Source organism: Coturnix japonica, chromosome 9 (genome assembly GCF_054131305.1).
Source record: "Coturnix japonica strain WE chromosome 9, WE-NBRP24, whole genome shotgun sequence".
Taxonomy (NCBI): Eukaryota; Metazoa; Chordata; class Aves; order Galliformes; family Phasianidae; genus Coturnix; species Coturnix japonica.
In genome coordinates, this window is record NC_140671.1 from 10625878 (window position 1) to 10648191 (window position 22314).

The 22314-nt window shown below is 41.1% G+C and overlaps 1 protein-coding gene across 5 annotated transcripts in view; it reads left to right on the forward strand.

Annotated features, from left to right (window-relative positions):
- The window catches only part of MED13L (mediator complex subunit 13L), a 171939-nt gene extending 150004 nt beyond the window's left edge, over window positions 1-21935 (forward strand). For 3 of the 5 annotated variants that reach the window (XM_015878154.3, XM_085509571.1, XM_085509572.1), the window contains 8 exons: window positions 325-548; window positions 1030-1172; window positions 1799-1957; window positions 3011-3187; window positions 5407-5561; window positions 8336-8497; window positions 10626-10738; window positions 11869-14888. In XM_015878154.3, the coding sequence (XP_015733640.1) occupies window positions 325-548; window positions 1030-1172; window positions 1799-1957; window positions 3011-3187; window positions 5407-5561; window positions 8336-8497; window positions 10626-10738; window positions 11869-12001 (1266 nt within the window). In that variant the 3' untranslated portion in view covers window positions 12002-14888. Of the gene's footprint in view, window positions 1-324; window positions 549-1029; window positions 1173-1798; window positions 1958-3010; window positions 3188-5406; window positions 5562-8335; window positions 8498-10625; window positions 10739-11868; window positions 14889-15771 lie in introns of those variants that run through there. The other 2 variants (XR_014931986.1, XR_001558545.3) reach the window with 2 other exon arrangements.
- Window positions 21936-22314: the final 379 nt, after the last annotated feature.

The following is a 22314-nucleotide window of genomic DNA, read 5'->3' on the forward strand; positions in this document are numbered from 1 at the left end:
AATAATATATAGAAGTACAGGTTTCAGGTCCTCCTTGTCTTGGAGATGGATAGCAGCTTGTGCAAAGACTGTTTCATTCCTTAGTTTCCCTATATATATAAAGGAATCCTCAGATAAGTTTTGAGTTACACCAGTTTTAACTAGCAGGAATTATTTGTCTACATCACCCCATTTTCCAGAATCTCTTTTGACTGTGAATGTCTTCAATCTGTCCATTGTTTCAAACTCATATTTTTCTGTACTTGCTGCCAATCTGTGTTGTATGTTTCTTGCGTGAAATAGTTATAGATATATCTGCTGATTATTATGTTGACTTTATTGCAGAGGCCCAGCCCGATTCAGCTATACTCACCTCCTTTCATACTGGCACCCATCAAGGACAAACAGACAGAGCTGGGAGAAACGTTTGGAGAGGCCAGTCAGAAATACAACGTGCTTTTTGTTGGCTACTGTTTGTCTCATGACCAGCGCTGGCTTCTGGCATCCTGCACGGATCTTCATGGTGAATTGCTGGAAACCTGCATAGTTAATATTGATTTACCAAACAGGTAGAAACCTTGATTTTTTTGCACTAAATCTAGGTCTGTAGTTGTCAGACCTCACTCTCATCCCTCACTGCATTTGTTACTTGCACATCCCATTCTGGTGTTATTTCATGTTGTTATCATGATAATGTTAGCAGTGATAATGTTTAAATTGGCATTTTATAGTCGTAAACTTAAAAACCAGAGAGGGCAAAAAACATTCTTGTATTACACTTGTTTCACAAATGCTACCTACAAATCTTACCTTTGAGAACAACTTGGATGTTATTCAGTGTATTGACACCTCTCACTACCATTGCAATGCCAGTACTGAAAGCAGACAGATACTTGTCTGCTTCATATGAGGAAGGTAAGCTAGGCACTCTAAAGAACTGTAAGAGCTTCTATAGATCTTAAGCAATTACATAATTGTGTAGAGTAGAAATATGAGTATTATCCTGGATTCTCTGTAACTTGTGTTTTTTTTTTCTCTGTTAATCTACAGGTCCAGGAGGAGCAAGTTGTCTGCACGTAAAATCGGTCTGCAGAAGCTGTGGGAATGGTGTATTGGTATTGTACAAATGACATCACTGCCTTGGAGAGTTGTCATAGGGCGGCTTGGTCGCCTTGGCCATGGGGAATTAAAAGGTGTGTGATGCCAGCACTGTCACTGTCAGTGGTTTTGGTTGTTTTGCAGAGCAGGATGATTTACAGAGTTGATCGGGAACCTTTAAAGCTGAGAAATTTAGATTAATAATCCCTTAACACTGCAAGGGGAGGAACTGCCTTGCTTCATTTCAGCAGTGATTTTTCTTACTAGTTTATGCATTTGGCAACTCCTCTTCCTTCTCTAATGGCTGTGGCCACTAGTCAGCTCTTGGCTGATTGGCCAAAAAATGGGATTCTGAGAAGGTGCTCTGCATCTTCACTCATCTCCTTAGCTCAAACGTTAGGAGAAATTAGATAAGAGTACATAGACATTTCATGAGTGAATGTCCTTTTATCATAAGAAATTAATGTGATGTGAATTCCTCTAGTTAGCTTATCGTAAGAGATTCTGTATTTCATAAGGTGGTAAAAAACTAGAAGAACAGTGCACAGTAAGTAACAGTTCAGTCTGAAAGCATAAAGAATTACTCTGGGGCAAGAAGCACCAATTAAATGCCCATGCAGTATGTGCAAGGAAGAAGGGATGTTGCCTGCCCTGTTAAGGGAATTTGTTATCCCTCATATTCTCCTCATTATCTGTTCTGTCTAAATTTGCTTTGTTTCAGACTGGAGTATCCTCCTTGGGGAATGTTCCCTGCAGACAATCAGCAAACAGCTGAAGGAGGTGTGCCGCATGTGCGGCATCTCATCAGCAGACTCTCCTTCAATCCTCAGTGCCTGCTTAGTTGCCATGGAGCCACAGGGGTCATTTGTTGTCATGCCAGGTGAATATTATCCAGCTGATTTAACTTCTCTTCTTTGGTCTTAGCATGTAAGAAGCATGTTGATTTTGGGAGTCTTTTGATCCCAACCAAGACTTTGCCCAGCACAGCTGAATGTGGTAGAAAATAAGCTGAGCCAGCAGAGTTCCCAACAATTTCAGGGAGGGTTGCATTGTCAGGTGCCTCAACTCCTAGGAGAAGAGATTACTTTGTGCCCCTGACAATCTGATGACCTTTTCTTTGAGGAGGTCATGTTTCCAAATCACCCAGTTCTCATCAGCTGAAATGTGGTGTTGTAGAAACCATTATGCAGGGAGGAATGCAGACGCTGTTACAGTCTATCATATGAAAGAGTTGGAGGCCAGGGAAGTGAGGGTAAGGGTAAATCTGCTGGACATTTCATATACTTAAGAATGTTTTTAGATAATTCTTTTGTAAGCATTGGTCTATAGGCTTCAATTGAAATGTTTTGAAGTTTGAGGCCTTTCCATGCTGCATTTTTCCCCTTTCCATGTTTTTTGTACTCCTTAAGCACATACTTTTTGTGTATATGTTGAGGTATCCTTACAAACTACCCCGGTTTTTAGTTTATATAGAAAAGTTTACTACATGGAACAGGAAGTAAATGAGCTTGAAAATTACCAAGTTGAATAACTTTCAAAACAGAAGTTCTGTAACGTGAGAAAGTAGGTGGCAAGTTGTTTCTCTTTCACTGCCAACCAAAGTGGGGTGTATTGCGTAATTTGGAGTTCTACAGATGTGTGTGTCCAAAATGAATTTGCCTTGATCGTTTAACAAACAAATCTTTGATTAAGGGGCAGCACAATTGAAAGGTGGGGTAGTGCATGGGAATTCACATAGTTAAATGTTATCTGTATGACTTGTGATCTTAATTTCAGGCTTTTCTGGTAATTTATTCTTTTTAAGATAAGAACCTTTAAACATTTTTATTAGCATGCAAATCAAGATTAGATGTTTAGAAATTTAATTGGACATTGAAAGCATATTTTGAAGATGATGCAAATTAGTGCCTCTGCCTTTGCTTCTTTCTGGAAGATGCTGTCACTATGGGATCAGTGTTTGGACGAAGTACTGCACTGAACCTCCAGTCATCTCAGCTGAATACCCCGCAGGATGCCTCCTGTACACACATCCTTGTTTTCCCAACCTCTGCTACTATCCAGGTAGCACCAGCAAATTACCCCAATGAGGATGGGTTCAGTCCAACTAATGGTAAGTCAGCATGTGTCTGGTGTCCTGTTCGGAACACAAGCAGAGGTGTTCCTGTTAGCAGTAAGAACTGAATGGACCTTTCTTCTCCAATGGACCCCATTCCACTCTGATGTAAAGAGAACAAACAATACCTGCTTTATAAAGAATAGTGCACTATGTTTTTATGAGCTTTGTGTTCAGAGAATCCTACTGATCCACTCTAAAAAGAGATATTGGTTAATCAGTACACAAAATGACACAGGCTACAAAATGCTTCCTCTTGTCATTGTGATTAACTCATGACTCAGTCAGGCCAAGCTGATCTATGGCAGGGGTGTGTGCTTCATGGTCTGTAGCATGGAAGGCTTGTGAGGAGGAAAGGCATTTGTTTTAGAGTTTTTATCTTCCTGTAAAAGTATGCAAAATAGACCAACCAAGCTGTGAGAGCTCTATTATTAGCAGTGTGGGTTTTTAAGCATATTTACCTCTATCTTTTGTATTTCCAAGGTTTAATACTTCATAATAAGTATTTTTCTAACTGTTTTGCCATAAATTTTTTAAAATAGTTGTAAAATAATTTAAACTACGTAGTCATTTTGAATAGAAACGTTCCATTGAGGTAAGTTACAGTATAGGGAGGTGGAAGGGCACACTATTTTTAATGAGAGTCTGCTTTGATCTTTTCCTCCTGGAATTTCAGTGGGCCTCACAGAAGGGAAGTTACCCCCTTAATACTTAAGCAGCTATCCTCTCAAGGCCCCAGAATCCTGACTGAATGCTGTGCTGAGGAATATTTAACCTGCATTAACCTGCCCTTTAGTGCTTCAGATGCTAATTAGAATCAGGTACAAGAACTGGCGTTTTCCAAAATGGTGTTAAATTTAATTTTCTTAACTCTGTTCTACTTAATGATTAAACTGCTTCCTATGCTATTAGCCATCTCATTTATGTTTTGGAGGCTAAGCAGAGCATGACATTAGTTCTGTTTTCTTCAGTGAGGCTGTAGGACAGAAGTTAATAAACTGAGTTAATTCATTGCTTTTTGCAATCCAGTCTTTCTATTCAGAAGATGAAGAAAAACAATCACCTGCCTATTCCAGCACTAGGGCTTCAGGTTGAAATAAATTAATTCAAGACACGCATTCCTTTCCATTTTCATATGAAGCAAATTGTTTTTCAAGAGAAAACATTTATTGTACAGCACTTCTTAAACTATGTAGAATTGTACTACTTGTACTTATGGTATGTGCATTTTACTATAAATCTGGCTGCAATTCTAATTAATCCACTTAAGTCAGACAGCTCCCAGTGTCCCTTTTTATTCCCCCAGAAGGTACTTCTGATGTCATTATTACTGTTTAAACATCTTTGCTGAAAAATCTGGACGAGTAAAAAACGTTTGAACTGTATTGTGATGTTTGTAGTTCTCTGCTGTGTGTTCCACATGTCTTGGCTTTCCGTCATGTAAATCACCCATATTACCATAATATTGTGTTCCAAATGACTGAGCGAAGGAATGTACTTCTCATAGAATGCAAACACATTTTATGTGTATCTTTACTGCCTTCCCACAAATTAACATAAGGCAAATTAAAATAGCAAGCTATGATAATAAAACTGCGTTTAATTTCTGAGATGAAAGTAAAATGTTGAAAGCTGAATTGTAGGAAATTTGAAATGATCATGAAAGTACATTGCATGTGAGCATGGAGCAGGCCTTGCTGCCTTATTCTGCTGAGCGCTACCTGATGATGTGAGCAGCTTCCTTGAAATTGCTGAGACTGCTCCCAGCAAATATGGGGCAAATATGCTGAGGCACTGCTGTGTAGCACAGGTCTGAAGAGCAGTACCTGCTGAAGGTAACTCACATAGGTTTGTTCAACCTATTCCAAATACATATTTTAATGGGATTTCTTTGAGCAACTGCAAAGAGGTGTGATTTTGTCTGTTACAAAGCTCAGTTTGGATTGTTGTTGCATCGGCATAATGGGAGCTTTGTTCGCTCTCTGACTGTTGGTAAAATACATGATTTTAATAGGTGCAAGCCAGCCTCTGCTTCCAAGTCTGTGCGGTTGCAATCAAAGGTACTAGGAAGGATTCAACAGTAAAATAGTAAAATGTTTATCACTGCTTTCATCTGTCTGAAGTGTCTATTAAAAAATGACCATAAATTACAACAGTATTGTGATAGGAATGGACACAGCAGATTGAAATTGATTTTTTCTTTCTTTCCTTTCCAGATGATATGTTTGACCTCCCGTTCCCAGATGACATGGACAATGACATCCGAATTTTAATAACAGGGAACCTTCACTCTTCACCAAATTCTTCCCCTGTTCCTTCCCCTGGATCCCCATCTGGCATTGGAGTAGGATCTCACTACCAACACAGTAGGGTAAGGCCGAGGCACTTCTGTGGATTTGCTACTTAAAATTAAACAGAAAAACCCAAACTCTCCAACAAAGCCTTTTATTTGCACTGTTGATTTTTAGATGTTGTTTGATCAACAGCAAGCTGAAATTAATGTTAGAATTGGAGATATTAGCTAAGTACTATTGTAAAAGATGCCTCTGCCGTGACCATTTACATCTCCAACTTTAAAGTTAATTGTTACATACAAGACAACTGAGAGAAAGAGAGGAGGCTTTGCTTTCTTGTGACAGAGCTGTATTTAGTCACCTTGTATAAAATTAATCTCTAATCATCCATTTTTCTCTGGAGAATGGGATATCCCTGACACAAAGTGACAAGTCTGTGAGAAAAGAGATGACATGACGGCTCTGATCGCATGAATTTCCAGGGGAGGGACAAGGGAGATAATTGTCCTATTAATAAAACCCTATCCATTTAAACTTCACAGGTGCTGCATGTTTATGCAAATGTTGTTTTCTTAGTAAAAATTAGCCCAGAGCACAAAGTGTTTGTAAGTTATTTTTGTTTGAAGTGGCTTTTATAAAGTTGGTTCCAACATAAGTGGTTACTTAAAATGCAAATCATTTTTGGTAAATCAAGGTACTTTTTGAATCAGCCTTAGTTCGATGGAGCTCTTACTCATGCCATTTAGTTGTGTAAGAGCCTTAGTTGTCCTTCAGTTTTCCATTAAAAATATGGAGAAATGTAAGGTGCTTCATAATTTCCTGCAGAGCAGTTTTACTCTAGAAGCAATGCATTCACAGCAGTGTGTTACTTTTGTTGTAAATAAGATGCCTGATTTTCAAGATTACAAAATGTCAGTTTTTCACTGCCTGGAAGGAGAAAAGTCCTTCCTGTGCTTTCCCTGTGATCCCTGACAGAGTGCTTCAGTGGTCACCTAATAGAGGTCTGTGAGTGAAAGATCATTTTTGCATCAGCCACAAAAATGCTAATGCTGTATTTTGTGATCACTGTACGCAACCACCGTGTTTCTGTTAATGCACCAATCCACTTATCAAAGGCTAAATAATTTCTGTCTCTGGTTACTCCAACCTGGTATGTGGGCAAATTAAAAGTTTTAAATTCCAGTACCAAACCCTCCAACCGTTAATCACAACTCAGCACTCGTTACATTATTTAGCTTGTTCAGTAATCTCTATTCTCTGCCACATGGAGAAAAAATGCATTTAAAAAACTTATTCTCAGTGGAACTCCATCCAAGTGCCTTAAGAAAAGCACTGAAAGGTTAATGACCAAAGAGCTTAGAAACCTGGACGAGCCGTTTCTAGATGAACCCGTCATAGTAATTCAGTTTAACCATTAACGAGTGCCTAGTAATTGACGTGTAATTTTTGGTTTTAAAAAAGCAGCAGTGTGTGATCATTACCTCGTGGGGCAGGGAAGGTCGAGCCTTCGTCCATGTAAACCATAATTGATTGCTGCACTTTAACAGTGTAAGTCCTGACTGCTCAGCAGCCAGTTTCAAGGTCTGCACTTAGGCTTTCCAGCCGCCCACAGCCAGGTGAGCTGCAACCTTCTCTGGGCTTTATGGACTGTTTAACTTCCTCTGATTACTGAGCAAGATACTGCTGGTGGAGAAGGACCTGCTTGAAGGGCTACCATTGAAGGCTTTGTGATTAAACCAGTTTCTGTTCAGTGAAATCTTCTTTATCTATTGGCTTAAAAAATCTGTATGGATTAAATGGACTGCCATCTCAGTTCTTCTGGGATAAGTTTCTAGCTAAAATACTTAACAGATTTGTTTGTTTGTTTGTTTGTTTTCCCCACTCTGAAATTAAAATGAAAGCAAAACAATAAAGGTTGATTTTAGGAATGTACTCTAGTGTGTAATGGCAGTCACCTATTCTGATGCCCAAGGAACCCCTTGTAGATATGGTAATGGAGTTCATTATACATAAGGCTTTATCTATCTCTTTTTCTATAATGGTAAATAAGATCACGCTCAGGTGTTCCTATCCATCAGCCTCAGGTATGGAAGATTCACTTGGATTTAGATTGCAGAAATACAGTCACAGATGTATATCCTGACAGGCTGCAGCCCAAAGTTTGACGAAATTGCTAGTAAAGCCTTTTAAAGTTGCTTAACTCCTGTCTCTTAGTAACTGTTTTGTCACTATGCAAGAACATGAGTAACTAATACTACAAAATACAGTATATAAATAAATGATACAAATAGGAAAGCGGGACATCTGTTTCTTTTTTTCCTATACTTCATCTGCTTGGTAGTATAAATATAAAACATAGTTTCTTCTGTCCAGGTTATTCTTATATCAAGGATATGCACCCAAGGGTATCTTATATACTTGGGTGCATAACACATCCTTCCCCAAACATTCCCTTCAGGATGTTTGTCAGTTCAAACTGGTATTCCCAGGAATGGGAAAATTCTGTCAGGCTATGTAAACTTGGTGAGGCTGTATCGCCACAGTCAGTACTGCTCTCCTCTGTGTGCCCACCAGAAGCTGTTCAGATTCATAGCCAGAGTCCATTACCTCTAAGAGACCCTGTAGCAGCCACCTCCCCATAAGCTCAACACAGCGTAGGATCTTAACTTGCCGTTTGGTTGCCCAAGCGTAAGGGAAAAAGGAAAGCACAAAGATTCACAGATGACTGGAGGATAGCTCATTAATAGCAAGACAGAACTGTATCCAAGACTGATTAGTAAGCAAAACATAAGTTATTGGAGGGAGATGTAATGACGTAAAGTGACAAATGTGCCTTCAATTCTTATTTCAGAGCCAAGGGGAACGTCTCCTTTCCAGAGAAGCCCCTGAAGAATTGAAGCAGCAGCCTCTTGCTCTCGGATACTTCGTGTCGACTGCCAAAGCTGAGAATCTTCCGCAGTGGTTCTGGTCATCCTGTCCTCAGGCACAAAACCAGTGTCCTCTCTTCCTGAAGGTCTGTCTTGCTGATCTTTCTCAGTGGAAAGGGGGGAAGAATTGTATTTAGATCCTACACAATTCCTTTGAAAATGACAGCTTTGTGTTGCTTCTTCTGACAGTTGGAAATAATGAAGAAATACATTTCCAGATATAAATTCACTGAAGACAGCTGGCTATTAGCATTTACTCTCTATTACCTGAAAATTGAATAGTTTGGCAGCTTCTAAATACAAAATCATCAATGCTGTATCCAGTCTTCCCCAATTTTAATTTCCTAAATTTCAGTTAGCCCACGACAGGAGACGCATTACCTCCTATTCTGCCATATCATATCATAATACAGAGATGAAAAGGTTAGAGAGCAGCACTCCCACACAGAGCTTTTGCTATGTGTTCCTATTCCTGTAGATGTAAAAAGTTGCATGGCGTTGTCTGTAGTATCAGAGTTTATCTGGTATTTGCCAATGCAGAAGACTGCTGTTTCTTGCAAGAGGTACTGGTATATTGCTTGCAATAGCTGAACTGGATCAAATACTACAGATTCATTCACCACTGTAGAGTGACATGCTGTTTTTTACTGGGATGTTGTCAGCTAGTGAGCGTGGAAAAAAGGTGAAAAATCTGCCTTGGATAGAGTCATGTGGATACTCGAGCAAGCAAAATAGAAAGTAATTAAGATAGTAACATTTTATTTATCCATTCTCAGCTTAATTGACACATACAAAGCATTTCGTGAAGTCTCTTAGCTAAATTCTCTCAAACATGTATATCAGGCAGTCATCAGAGTAAAGGTGTATAATATTTCTCAATTCTTATGCCAGAAAGCCATTTTAGGACTGATAATTTGAGAATGATTGTTGCAGTTGGTGTGGCAGGCTTTATGTTCATTTCAGCATCTGTTGGCAAAGTACTGCAGTACTCAGTTAAATGAGATCACCTACCAAGTTCCCCACGTTTTCATAGAGGCTTCCCAGAATTATGTGCTTCACTCCAAACCTGTGGAATAGAGATCTCAAACTAATGTGAAAAATAAGGCACTGTATTTTTGGACCTAGAGATGAAGTTTTATCCTAAACTTAAAACTACCTTTCTTTGTGAATGAGTAATAATACAAAAGCTGTGTTTCAGTTCCAGCTTTAAAAACACAGCAGAGCTCTAGGCAACTCCATGAATTCCTTCTGTAAGCCTATGCTAGATTTATACTGGAGAGAAGGAGCCACCACCCTTCCCCCTTAACCCAACGCAATTGCTTTCTCAGATCCAAGCTGAATTAAATGTTTAATTTGACTTGGAATGTACTGTTACGGTTTGGACAATTTTTAATAAAAGCAAGGGGCTGAATTCGTGCAGTAACTTGTAAGTGCTCAGAGAGCAGCTGGTGCTGTCTCCTTTGTGCTGCATGGCGCTGCAGTTAGGAAACCTGCACAACACGTGAGACGTAAAGATTTAAGTCATCTCTGTCTGATTTGGATTAAGTCTTTTTGAGCTGAAGCATTCCACCTCTGAGGTGCATGCTGCAACTGGCAGAGCACAAACTCAAGGTCTTGCCCCAGCAGGCCATGTGGTCTATTGAGTTACCCACTTGAAAGGCTTACATGGTTGCCTCTACCCCTGGCACATGATCAATATGAAATCGCTTTTCTGTTCCTGTGTAAACCAAGGCACAAACCTCACTCCAGAAACAAAGACTGATTGCTATTCAGAAGGCACGGTAGCAGAGAGCAAGAGGAAGGCTGTGCTGTGTTCTGGTTGGATATCTCAGTCCGTGGTGGGTCTGGTTCTCCGTGGTGGGTCTACTAAATGGGAGAGTTTGAAGAATTAAAATCCTATATTGCTGAAATGCAAAAAGAAACACTGACATACTCCAAGTGTTTTCCCTCATCACTTCTTCCCTGACTGAAATTAAGAGTGGAATTCAGGATGCTTTTTAAAGGTCCTTAATTCCAATCAGAAAAAGCAGTCATTTTATTCAAAAGTGTAATCGTTATGGAACTTCAAAATGCACTTGGTCCTGGTGGGTTCCACAGAGAACTGCCAGCTGTCCTGAGACAATTCAGGGCGTATTTGTTCACTGTGAATCTTCATACTTGCTATGCAAAGAGTTAAATGGTTCTTTTTTGTTTCGTTTGATTTTACTTTCACAGGCCTCGTTGCATCATCACATCTCCATAGCACAGACAGATGAACTACTACCTGCCAGAAGTTCTCAGCGAGTTCCTCACCCCCTTGACTCTAAAACTACATCAGATGTCTTGAGGTAATGCCTTCTCACTTTTTGCATTTCATCTCTTGACTTATGGGGACTCAGGAATGAAATTTCAGAGGGACCTTTTTTTATGCTTATCAACAGTTTACACCTCTATTATATCCTACACGTGTTTTTTAATAAACAAAATTACATATTACATATACCACAGATCCTATGATCACAACAAAAGAACAGAGCTTTGAGGGTTACTTCTTCACTTTTCTATCCTACTCTGCAAAGCAATGAAGAGGAATAATTTGTGCCTTACAAAGAGAGTGCCTTGGTTTGCCTCCCAAAGATGATTTGTTTTAGCTGAAAGTCTGAGCTGGCCTGTGTAAATAATTATTTTTAGTCACCAAATCAAACTGAGTTATCAAAGGAGGTAGAAGTTCTCTCCTGATACCCTCTATCTTAGGAGATGTAGTATAAATGAGACACTTCCTGAATCAACACAGCACTGTTATCTGTCCCAGTGCAGAAGATTAGTAGAAGACTATTTGCCTCCATGTCACCTGTTGGGCACTGAAAAAAAACTTTTATGGGACAGCATATGAGGTCAAACACACCAGTGCACAAATGTGTACATTGCTACCACACAGAGAATATCAATAGGAAATATGAACTACTACTTAACTCAAGTAGATGATACTATGCAGTATTCTAGATCTGAATTTGCATCCTCTTGAATAAAAAGGTGATGCTTTTGGAGGTGCACAAGGAAAGAATGAGGTGCAACAAACTCAGATTAGAACATAAAGAATTCTAGTCAGGCATAAGGAAAAATAATTTCTTTTTTTTCTAAGTTGTCCTCAGAGATGTCCAAGAATCAAGTTTTTTAATACAGTAGTAGACTAAACCTCCAGAGGTTCAGTCCAATATGTAATCCTTGCTATTTAACAGGAGAGGCCTACACTCAAACTGTATGTCAAGTACAAATAAGCTAAGAACAAAAATTTCCCCCCACCTCTACCTGCACGCACTTTGTCCTCACTTTCCTACTTTGCGTGCACCACCAGCATTAATATAGTCCCTTCCACATCGCATCATCAGGGGAAAAAAAGGAGATAAATTTAAGTAAATCTAGAAAAAATGAGAAGTAAAAACTCCAGTTTCATTTTCCTTGCATTTCTCTTTCACAGGTTCGTTTTGGAGCAGTATAATGCACTGTCTTGGCTTACGTGTAACCCTGCCACTCAGGATCGCAGCTCCTGCCTTCCTGTCCACTTTGTGGTGCTCACTCAATTGTACAATGCCATCATGAATATACTTTAATAGATAGAAAAGCACTTGTTCTTCTGGCTTATTCTCCCCTCAACGTGAGAAACGTGCCACAGTCTGCAAAGATCACAGTTTTGCTTCTCTTCAGACCAGTCCTGTGCTGTGCTTCTGTTCCTCCAAAAGCACATGTGAATTCTGCAGTGTTGAAAACACCCATTAACATCTCTGGCAGCTTCAATCCAATTCTGGGAACATCCGAGAACAATGAACACAGAGTAACCTCAAGTCGGCGTTAGTTTGGTGGCCCAGTAACTACTGGTCAGTCTGATTTATTTTTATTTTTATTTTTTAATATTATTTTATTTTTTTAAGGAAGACTACAGTATCTTTTTGGATTAGGAACTCTGCTGAACAACCGTAAGCAGTTTCAGCCCCACAAATGAAACCATCGTGCAGTGACCGCTTTGGGCTGTCCAGAAGTTCTTTGTTCTTTGGTCATCATTAACTGGGACTTGGCAGGAAAAAAACCTACACACCATCATAGTCTCGTATGAATATTGCAATTTTCTGTCTACCTGGAGTTCCTGTCAGAGTGGATTGGGATGAATGCATGCATTTGTTACCTGTCCATGTAGATATGAATGGTCTGGAGATATTTATTTTATTTTTAGGTTTGGGGAGGGGAGGGATTAAATTATAAAGGACCAGGAACAGTAGGATATCTTAAAAACCCAGCTCCGTTCCACCTTAGGGTTATTTATCTACATACCTCTCGCTCTTCTGACCTAGAAATCGAAAAGCTAATAACAATCAGAGTCCCACGTGGGAAGGGGAGCATGTCCTGATAAGGATACACTTGTGTTTTAAGGAATTCTCACCTGCATTTAGCCTGGTTAAAGTAAGGAAAGACCAGTGTTTAATGAAGGATAACACTACCTAATGGAAGAAGAGTAACTGAGAGGTAGGGAGGAAAAATACTTTAAAGTTCTTTAAAGGGCGAAAGGAAAGTGGTAAATTAATCTATTGTAGAGCTATGATTGAAATATATTTCCAGTAAATTTAGTGATACTAGAAAACTATTTACTGAAACCCAGGTCGCCCTGTAATTCTGGGCAGACTCGTCCGTGTACATATCCAAAAATGTGCTTTTTGTTTACACGAAATCAGTTACAAATCTGGTGTATTTTTTCTGACTTATAGGAATATTATTTCAAAGAAATAATTTTAAAAAGAAAATTATATCATTAAATTAGTACTTGAAGTTCTGCCGCTGCGGTGGAAAAGTTACTTTGTTGAGTAAAATGATCGCCATTTGAAAGGTCAATGGCTAATTGAAGTATTTTTATGACTCCTTCATTCCAGGCTCCGAGGGGTTTATATTTAAGCTCCTTTTTTCTGATGTTTGCTGTTGCAGTGTGCAGCAGGCACGGGCTGCTGTGTGCGAGGGGTCGGGCACTTTGATCAGGCGCTGTGACCTATAGCTGTCTATCGGCGGGGGAAAAACCAACACGTTGTAAAAGTTCTTCCAAAAGACTTTCATGTTCTGGTGGGAAAAAATAATAATAATAATAATAATAATTAAAAAAAATGAAATTCTATGATTTTAAAAAGTATTTTTCTTGAGATAATGTAAACATTTAAAGCAAATGATATAAGAATCGCTTGTGTCATGGAAGGGTGAAGTCAGAGAAGTAACCTGTAAATGGATGATGTCGTTCTCTGCACCGAACCTCCCGTGTGGGTTATCCTCTTTGCAATGTATAGGTTAAAAAAAAAAAAAATCTGATATCAAACCATTTGTATCTAATGTGTGTACAGTGTAAAATTGACTTTAAAATATTGCAGTACTATTTTTTCTTAATCAGAAGAGAAAATTCTCAAGGCCTTTTGAAGAGCATCAAAGATGAAGATTGTAAACTTGTATAAAAAAAAAAAATTAACTTGGGGAGGAAAAATGTAAAGTAGCCATTTGTAATCTTTTACCATTTGGGGGTTATTTGTTCCCAAGATTCATCGGGACTTTGGATTATGATTGAGTTTGTTCTTTTTAAATGGGTCATTTTTTATCTAGGGGCATTTCTTCCCCAGAAACCTGGTTCTGTGCAGACATGGAAAATCCAAAAGGGCAGCGAGGAGTTAGTTTTCATCTGGTGTCTTTTATTTAATTTTTTTAAGTTAAGAGAATCTGGTGACATATTTATACGTTTTTGTGCAAAATAAATGAATGGCAATAGATTTTAAAGAAAAATCTTATGTACTTCAGTGTGAAAAGTTCTGTATAATATTTTCCTTAAATATGCATTATTTTACTTGTGAGTTTTTTACTGAATTAATCTGAAATGTACCAAGCCCTGGCTTTCCTACAGAGTGAAGAAAGTTATTTTATTTTTTCTTTTTATTTCTAACTTTGGAAATTCATGGCTAAATCAGAATTATTATTACAGTTGTTTGAGCTAAAGGGAGAGGGAGGGGGGGAGGGACGGGCGGGGAATGTCCAGCATGCTTGTATGTATATTTCAGAACTTTTTTTAAATGTCAAAGCTGTACATTTCTGGGGAGTTCTGAATTTCTTTGGGGGTTTTGGTTTTTTTTGTTTTTTTTCTTGTTTTTTTTTTTTCTTGGGTTTTTTTTTTTTTTCCTCTGAGCATTTTGCAGTGAGCTTCTTTTCTATCTAGCCGACTATTTGAAAGCAAACGATGACAACAACAAAAAAAAAACAAAACAAACCAAGTGAAGTTCATTTTAAATCTACAGTATATCGCTGGTACAATACACTAAAAAAAAAAAAAAAAAGAAAAAAAAAAGAAAAAAAAGACTTTGATAAAAAGAAACAATAATAATAAAGACCTCCATTTTAAATGTCATTCATATATACCTTGTGGATGAGAGCTATATACTTTTACACACTTTTTTAGATGAATAAATTATTGAATTACTGAAACTACTTGTGGAGTTTCATTTCTATGTGTATTTTCTGTAGTTTAAGCATTGCTGGTGCAGAAGGATTTGCGTTACCAGGTGTGGGTTCTGCGTGGTACCGATGGAACTGAAATGCGTTTAAAGACTCCTTAGTGTTGGTTTATTTTTGAGCATCGGTCAGTACAATGCCTTCTAGGTTGGCTGCGTGTCCATGCAGCCATGGCTTCATCAGTTGCCCTTTCAGTGCACTGAGGTGTAAAAGATTCACAGTGCAACAGTGCTTTTAGACTGATATCGTGCCAAATAGAATGGTGCTTCTGTTGAAAATCTTGCCTGTTGTAAAAGAAAACTGGTGCCACTGATGTCAGTGTTGAGATGAAGAGATGTAAGTCCATCCAGCTGGAATGGGTTGCCTTTGGAATTAGATGGAATTACAGACAAAATAGGAGAATGCAGTGGCACATCACAGTCGTGTAACCTCCTCCCCCTGTCATAGGATTGCAAATAAGGTAAGTGACGAGCAGGCAGCCCCAGATGAGCGAATACAAAACCAGATCATATCTGCCACTTCAGGCTGTGCGGAGAAGTGGGAGAATCTCCATCCTGGAGGTGCTGAGGTCTCCACTGGATATGGCAGCCTGGTTGTGTTATACCCAGGACGTGGTTGGACAGCCTTCAGGAGGTCCCTTCCAGCCCAAGACATTCTGTATTTAGCAGGTTCAGAAGTGCAAAATCTAACCAGCTTAGAACTAGAACCCAAGCCCTCTTGTGCTACACCTCAACAAGTCTTTATATAAAAGGAGAGGTCTGTTTTGCATCATTTCCTGTAGGAGCATGTCTGGAAAAACTTGAATTTTCAGTTAGTCCATAACTTTTCATACTTTACAAATCTGTGACCTTCTTAGGTACCTCTGAGGTGCCATGGCCGTTGCTTTGCTCTTATGAAAGAACAAAAGCAGTCTACTACCCGCCCCATACCTCATCACCAGTTCTACCTGCACCACTGCCCATGGGCAGCCTGTACCACAGGTGGGTACGATGATTGTCAGAATCGGGTGAGACCATTTTCTGCAGGACCAGAATGCCTTTAAAACTGGCCTGGTGGCTCTTTCTTGTGAATATACTTCAGAAGTTCATTTTCCACGGGGAAAATTGATGCCATGCTCACAGTTCTGTGACCGTATTGAGGAATTACCACCGAGTTTCACAGCTGTTGTAGTGACCAACTGGGATTTTGTAAGTAGTTCTAATCTCCAGTCTACGTTAATTGTCGATGCACCTCATTTCTAAATTTAAAGTCCTGTGCAAAGATAGTTCTTCAGATTTATAACTTTTCAGATTTATAACTTTCAGTTATAACTTCTGGAAGTTTGTTTCCTTTAGGTCACTTTGGTGTTGGTTCACTATTGAAAATTTGCATGGAGTGAACTCACATGGGAATCTCTCTGCTTCTACCTTCCATGGACTGCTGTGAATAGGTGAGGGCCTTTAGAATGGAGACTGCTTTGTGACCAAGTCATTGGTTTTAACAAATAAAAAGTACCATGACAAAGAACTATCAGCCCACTGTGCTGTTCCACGGGGACTGTGGGAAGAACTGAATAAAAAGCACTGACAAATGGGTATGTTACTGTGGGTACAGACTCTGTGATACCAATGAAGGAGAGCTTTCTAAACACAAGGCTGAAATCCTTTTGTTTTTCTTTCCATTTCTATTTTTAGTGAGTATCGTGGCCACCTGACGACAGCTTTCAGCACGTGTAGAAAGCATCAGAAGTCATGGAAGTAAACACTGGGTTTGTGTTCCGTCTCTCAGCATTTATAGTGGAAATGGAAACAGCCCAAACAGGAAATCTTTGGTCTTTAGCAACAAAGCTGTGTTTATAAAATGATGCTGCTTCCACTTCCCTGTTTTGAAACTGAACCTTAACATGGTAAGAAATGTTTATGTGGGCAGACCCCATTTTAGTGCTTATCTACCTGGTATCAAAGCTGCAATCCCCATTGGGTTTTCCAGAGGACATATAAACCTCAGTGCTAGTTTAACAAAACCTGCAACACCATGGCGCAAACCATGGTGTGGTCAGTGGTCAGAGCGTTCCACCCCTCCTTGTAATCAGTTTCAGTGGTAATTTCATTAGTGCCTGGGGAAAAGACAAGCAAGAAGACATCCACTTCCATGGCAGGGCGGCTCTGAAGGCAGATCAGTGCCCTCCACTGTACCTCACTGACTGGGGGTCGTGGCTTTAGCTGTGTTTCTGGATGGGCACTAGTCAACCAACGTGTGGGCTAACCAAGCTGTAAGAGCATATCGTATCACTTTGATAAGCACACAAATTATGTTCTTATGTCTGTATAAGTATTAGCCTTTTTTTTTTTTTTGGTTGTTCAGACCCTTCAGAACTGAATGGCACTATCTGCTCACTGCATAGACTGAACAAGAATTTCTTTCTCGCTGTCCTGTAACCAAGAATCTGGGGAAATATCTGCTTTAACTCACAGGATACTTTTGCTTGCACCACAGAGGCTGGCTTACATCCAGGATTGTCACAGCTGGGCTCCAGCACAGAAGTGGGGGCACACAGCCCTGCTGTTCTGTGCACACATACAAGTTCAGCAGACACTTTGTTTCAGAAATACCTGCTTCTGTGAGATATTTGTCAACTACACATCATCTACCCTGGCAAGCTCATTCCAGCTGGCTCCTTTTAAACAATGTGCCCCAGCAGAAAGCTGCTCCAACCAACATGGCAGTGATAGCAGGCCCAGACCCTTCACAAATGAAATCTATTTTCCTTACAAAGCAGATAAGACATGCATTGAAGTCCTACCAGCTCTTACCAACCTACAAGTCCTACCTACTCATTGTTTTTATTTGAATATAAATCAATCAAGGCAACGTCAAATGGTGGTACAGCTCTGAGCACCAGTACTGTTGGGAAATGCACTGCAGTCACCTTTGGAGAACTCCCCACCATTGAGTTCCAGCCTCCTGACCCCAGAATTATAAAGCAACACACACACTCAAGAAGAACGAGAAAAAGAACGTGTATTTATAAACTTTATAGCTGGGGCAATACTTTACACAGCCTTGGGAAGCCAGTCATGTGGGGTTATTCCCTGTGGTTTCCTGGGCTGTCCCATTCATCACATCTGTTATGTTCTCTGCGCCAGGCAGTGTTGTCCTCAGCATGAAAAAGCGAAAGTCATGTCCTCTTTCTTCCAGCAGGGGTCACGTTTTGATGGCAAATGAAACTCCAGATTGCTAACAGAGCTGGCTCAAACAATCCTAAATGAAGCCGGGCGCTTACTGAGCTGCTCATTAAAGGTCAACCACGCGAACAGGTACAGGTTCAGTGGTCAGAGCGTTCCACCCCTCCTTGTAATCAGTTTCAGTGGTAATTTCATTAGTGCCCGGGGAAAAGACAAGCGCGAGAGAAGCAGGTGATGGGGTGAGGTACATCTGGTGGGGAGAGAGGCTGTTAATCCCAGCGGGGTAATGACCCATGGAAGTGCTAAAAGAAAGGTGCAGTGCGCGGCACTCCTGGCTGCTGGGTTAAGCAGCACTTTGGAGTCAGAAGTAATTGCCCTTGTGTTTCTTTCCTGCTACAAAAGCAGGGAGTGCATGGAGAAGACATTCTGCTGCAACAACACACAATGGTGCACAGCTGGATTGTCCAGCAATGGGTGGTGGGCAGAAAAAGAACATGCAGGGGAGCACTGGTGCAGCAGGGCTAGGTCTGCTCGCAGGCTGACTTTAGACATAAGTAACAGGGAGCCCAGGTGGAAAACAATGCATAGTTTGGTGTGGACTTGTCTCACCAGGGCTGGTGTTATTCTCTAGCACAGAGCTATGGCAGAGGCAGGCAGGACATCTCTCCTACTGCTAGCAGTGGAAATGGAGGTTTCCCCATCACTTAGAACCACCGAATTGTTTGGGTTGGAGATCATCTGCTTCCAACCCCCTGCTGTAGGAAGGGACACGTCCCAGCACACCAGGTTGCTCACAGCCCCATCCAGCCTGGTTTCACTCTTCTGCTGGTACTTTGCCTTGGTTTGTGTTTTGATGGTGGGACATTTTAGGCTGTGAGAGGTTGCTTCTGCTTGAAAGAATCATTCTTCCTCTGGCACTCTCACCTAAACATGCAGCATTATTACCGTTCTTTCTAAATACCACAGTGTAAGTAGAAGGCCCAGATAAAGAACATACGCTATTTCTAGGCAATGTCTTTGCAAAGGAAAACCTGAAAGAAAGATTTTGGTGCAACTGAGAAGCTCAGAAACTTTTTTTTTCCCCCCTTCTTTATATGTATTGAGAACATGGTGGATCAGCACATGAATGCTCGACTGTCAAGATGCTGTACCAAGTAGTACATCTTCATCTTGTTCACTGCAGTTATCAGGTAAAGCCCTGAACAGAGCACTGGGCCACATGTCCATCTTTCTTTCATGTTGTGCAGAACACATCCTGCTTCTGTCCTGCTGTCCCAGGCAGATCTCTGCCCTCTCCTGCCTCTCTCTTTGACATTTAGCAAGCGGCAGGGCAAACGATGCTATCTATCTCAGTTCCATGGGCGCTACCATCAGCACAGCCAGTGAGGCACAAGCATGAGGCACCACACTATTGATGGACATGAGGGGCATGAAGCATTAATGCTTAATCCCAGTGTGGCTGAGGCAAGCAACTGTGGAATGGAACTGCTGTTCCAAGTTTCTGTGCAACTGTGATCCACCATTTCAGCCCCCTAAGCAATGTGTTTCCAGTTATTAAGTCCACAGTGAGACAGAAGGACGGCTCTAGACTTAATAAGCAAATAAGCAAGGCAGAGAGGAAAGATCTAAACTCTATTTCCAAGCCTGCCAAAACAGACGCATGGTACCGGGCAAATTGTTGGCTTAGTTACGCTTTGTCTGCGTAAGTCACACTGCTATTGATACAGCTGTCTGCATCCCAGATTCATTGTAAGTGAAGGACTCTGAGGCAGAAGAATGCAGAGTGTTAGCCTGCAAGCTTCAGTCCATATAGTAAATTGATACAAAATTATTCAGGACAGTGAAATCTAAAGCATCCTGAAAAGACATACTAAAAGATCCCAGAATGCTGAGCAAGCAGTCAATAAAATAGCAGAAATAATGCCAAATGCATGCTCTAAACTACACTGTAACCAAACGTATAACACAAAATGGGAGGAAACATTCAAATGTTCTCAGGTATTTGATGGGGGGAATAAAGCAGCACAGTGCCTATGAGACCTGCACAGGCACAGCTGGTAGGATGGGATGTGAAGCATGGCTATTAGGACAGGGGGCTCGGCTGGTGGGATGGTATGCACAGCCTTTGGACAGGAGGAGTGGCCATAGGGGTGTGAGATTCAGCTTCTTGTGGAGCTGAGCAGGCCATGGTCTGGTGCTACATGGTTCCCCTGCAGCACAGGACAGTGTGCCAAATGAGAACCTCTTCTATTCATGGTGGTGAAGGCCTTCCTGCCCAAACAGCTTCATCTTGAGCAATCCAAGCAAAGGTCTTGTAAAATACAGAGAGCTGCTGCTGTGCTTATAGGGTGACAGTGGGCAGGTGGTCCTCCTTCACTTCCCCCTTTCAGGTGGATCCACCGTTCCTCTGGCTGTGCTGCAGGTAGAAGTGTCTATTGTACATCAGGTTCCGATTAAAAAATGAGCTCTCCACATTCCCCATTGCTTGGGGAAGCTTGGCTGAAATTTTACCATCATTAACACCCCATCAATCCTGTGTGAAACATGCCTGTAGGCCAACAGTGGGGAGGTGTCCATCTGGAATCCAGCCCTGGCATGGATCAATGTCACCCAACCATTCAGGAGGCTGTGCTGTGAGGAGAGCAGTCCTGGGCTAATGATGAGCATCAGAGAACTCCAGGCAGGTCTTGTGAGATGTAACCAAATCCTAACCATAACTATCACCATAACCATAACCCAGGTCTTGTGCTCTGTAGCCCAACTCATCCCATAGGCCATGCGCTGGATGACGGAAGGAACTTGGAGCAGAACAACCCACTGCAATGGGAGCTTACTCATCACTGACCAGAACAAAAGTGGTAAACCCTCATTGCATAGCATGATGGCTCAGAGCTGAAGCTTCCAACAATGAGCAAGTATGAGCTGGAGAGGGGAAATCTGAGCCCTGGCTGCTAATCTGAAGAGGAAGCAGAATGGGCATTCAGGAGCTGGCCAGACAGAAGCCATACAGACATGGGGTAGGGAAGGAAGGCTTTCATATACAAAAGGTGTGATGTGTTCTTCCCTTACCTTTGTAGCAAGGAACCCGAATAGGAACTGTAAAACCTAAGGTATTTTCCTTGCAGCCCCAAGCCCTGCTTGAGTGATTGAAAAAAACCACAGGCCACGACCATATTACATCCATAGCACATCTGCAGTGCATTCAGGGCCTACACGAAAGTGACTATCCAGACTTATCCAGCTGGGAACATCAGAGCTGCTGTGCACAGTTTTCCTTATCAGCCTGAACCAAATTCTAAACTTCTCCCAAAAGAGACGTGGGGTTTCCTCTGCCCAGGCAGCACAGAAGGAAGGGAGTCTCTTTGAAGATAAGTGCCTCACGGGCTCCCACACAGCGAGCTGGCTGAAGTTTAAACTGTCTACTTCAGAGCAGTGAAAGAATGATGTGCCTGAAACCTCTGGGGTTAGAATTGCTCACTCTCTCTCTCTGACTTCAAGACTTTGCAAATAAATCAGAGGGGGGCTGGTTAATGCTAGTCTCACACCCACTCCCACTGCAGGCCTAAAGGTGAAGCATTTCTGGTCCAAAGGAAGGCCTTGCAGTTGTCTCTCATGCTGTGTCTTGACAAAAAGCCTCCTTTTCCCACAGATTTTCGCTGTGGCAGCTCTTGGCCCTCAACACATATCAATGGATGCATAGCAGTTGTCTGGATACATTTGGGCCACTTCTGGTTCTCTGCCTCTTTCTTCTCTCCCCTGCCTTCCAAACAGCCTTCCAGGACTGCTTACTTTGGCGATGCCTGCAATAAAATAAAGGAAAAAAAAAAAAAAAAAAGAAGAAGAAAAAAAAAAGAAAGTCTCAATGAAAAGGAAAAATCCATTAGGAAAAGCTAGCTGAGTGCTAAAAGGCCCCTAATCAGTGGAAAGTTTAAAGAGCACCGCTCTGAGAGAGGCTGCAGTGCCTTTCCAACACCTTTGCAGCAATGTGTGAGGCTATGACATGTCAAAGCAAAGCCCCAAACACGGGCCCTGTGCCAAAAGAGCAGGCTTTGTTAGGGCTGAGCAGAGCATGGATGTCCGGGGAGGTGGTGGGCAGGCACTTGCTGCTGAAGAAATTACTGCAGCAGAGCAAATGACTGCAATCAAATTCACAAGATTTCTGGCTGGTTTCAGCACATGGATTTGGCTTTTCTTCTCAGCTGATGTGCAGGCAAGGGCTACAAACTGCACCCTGA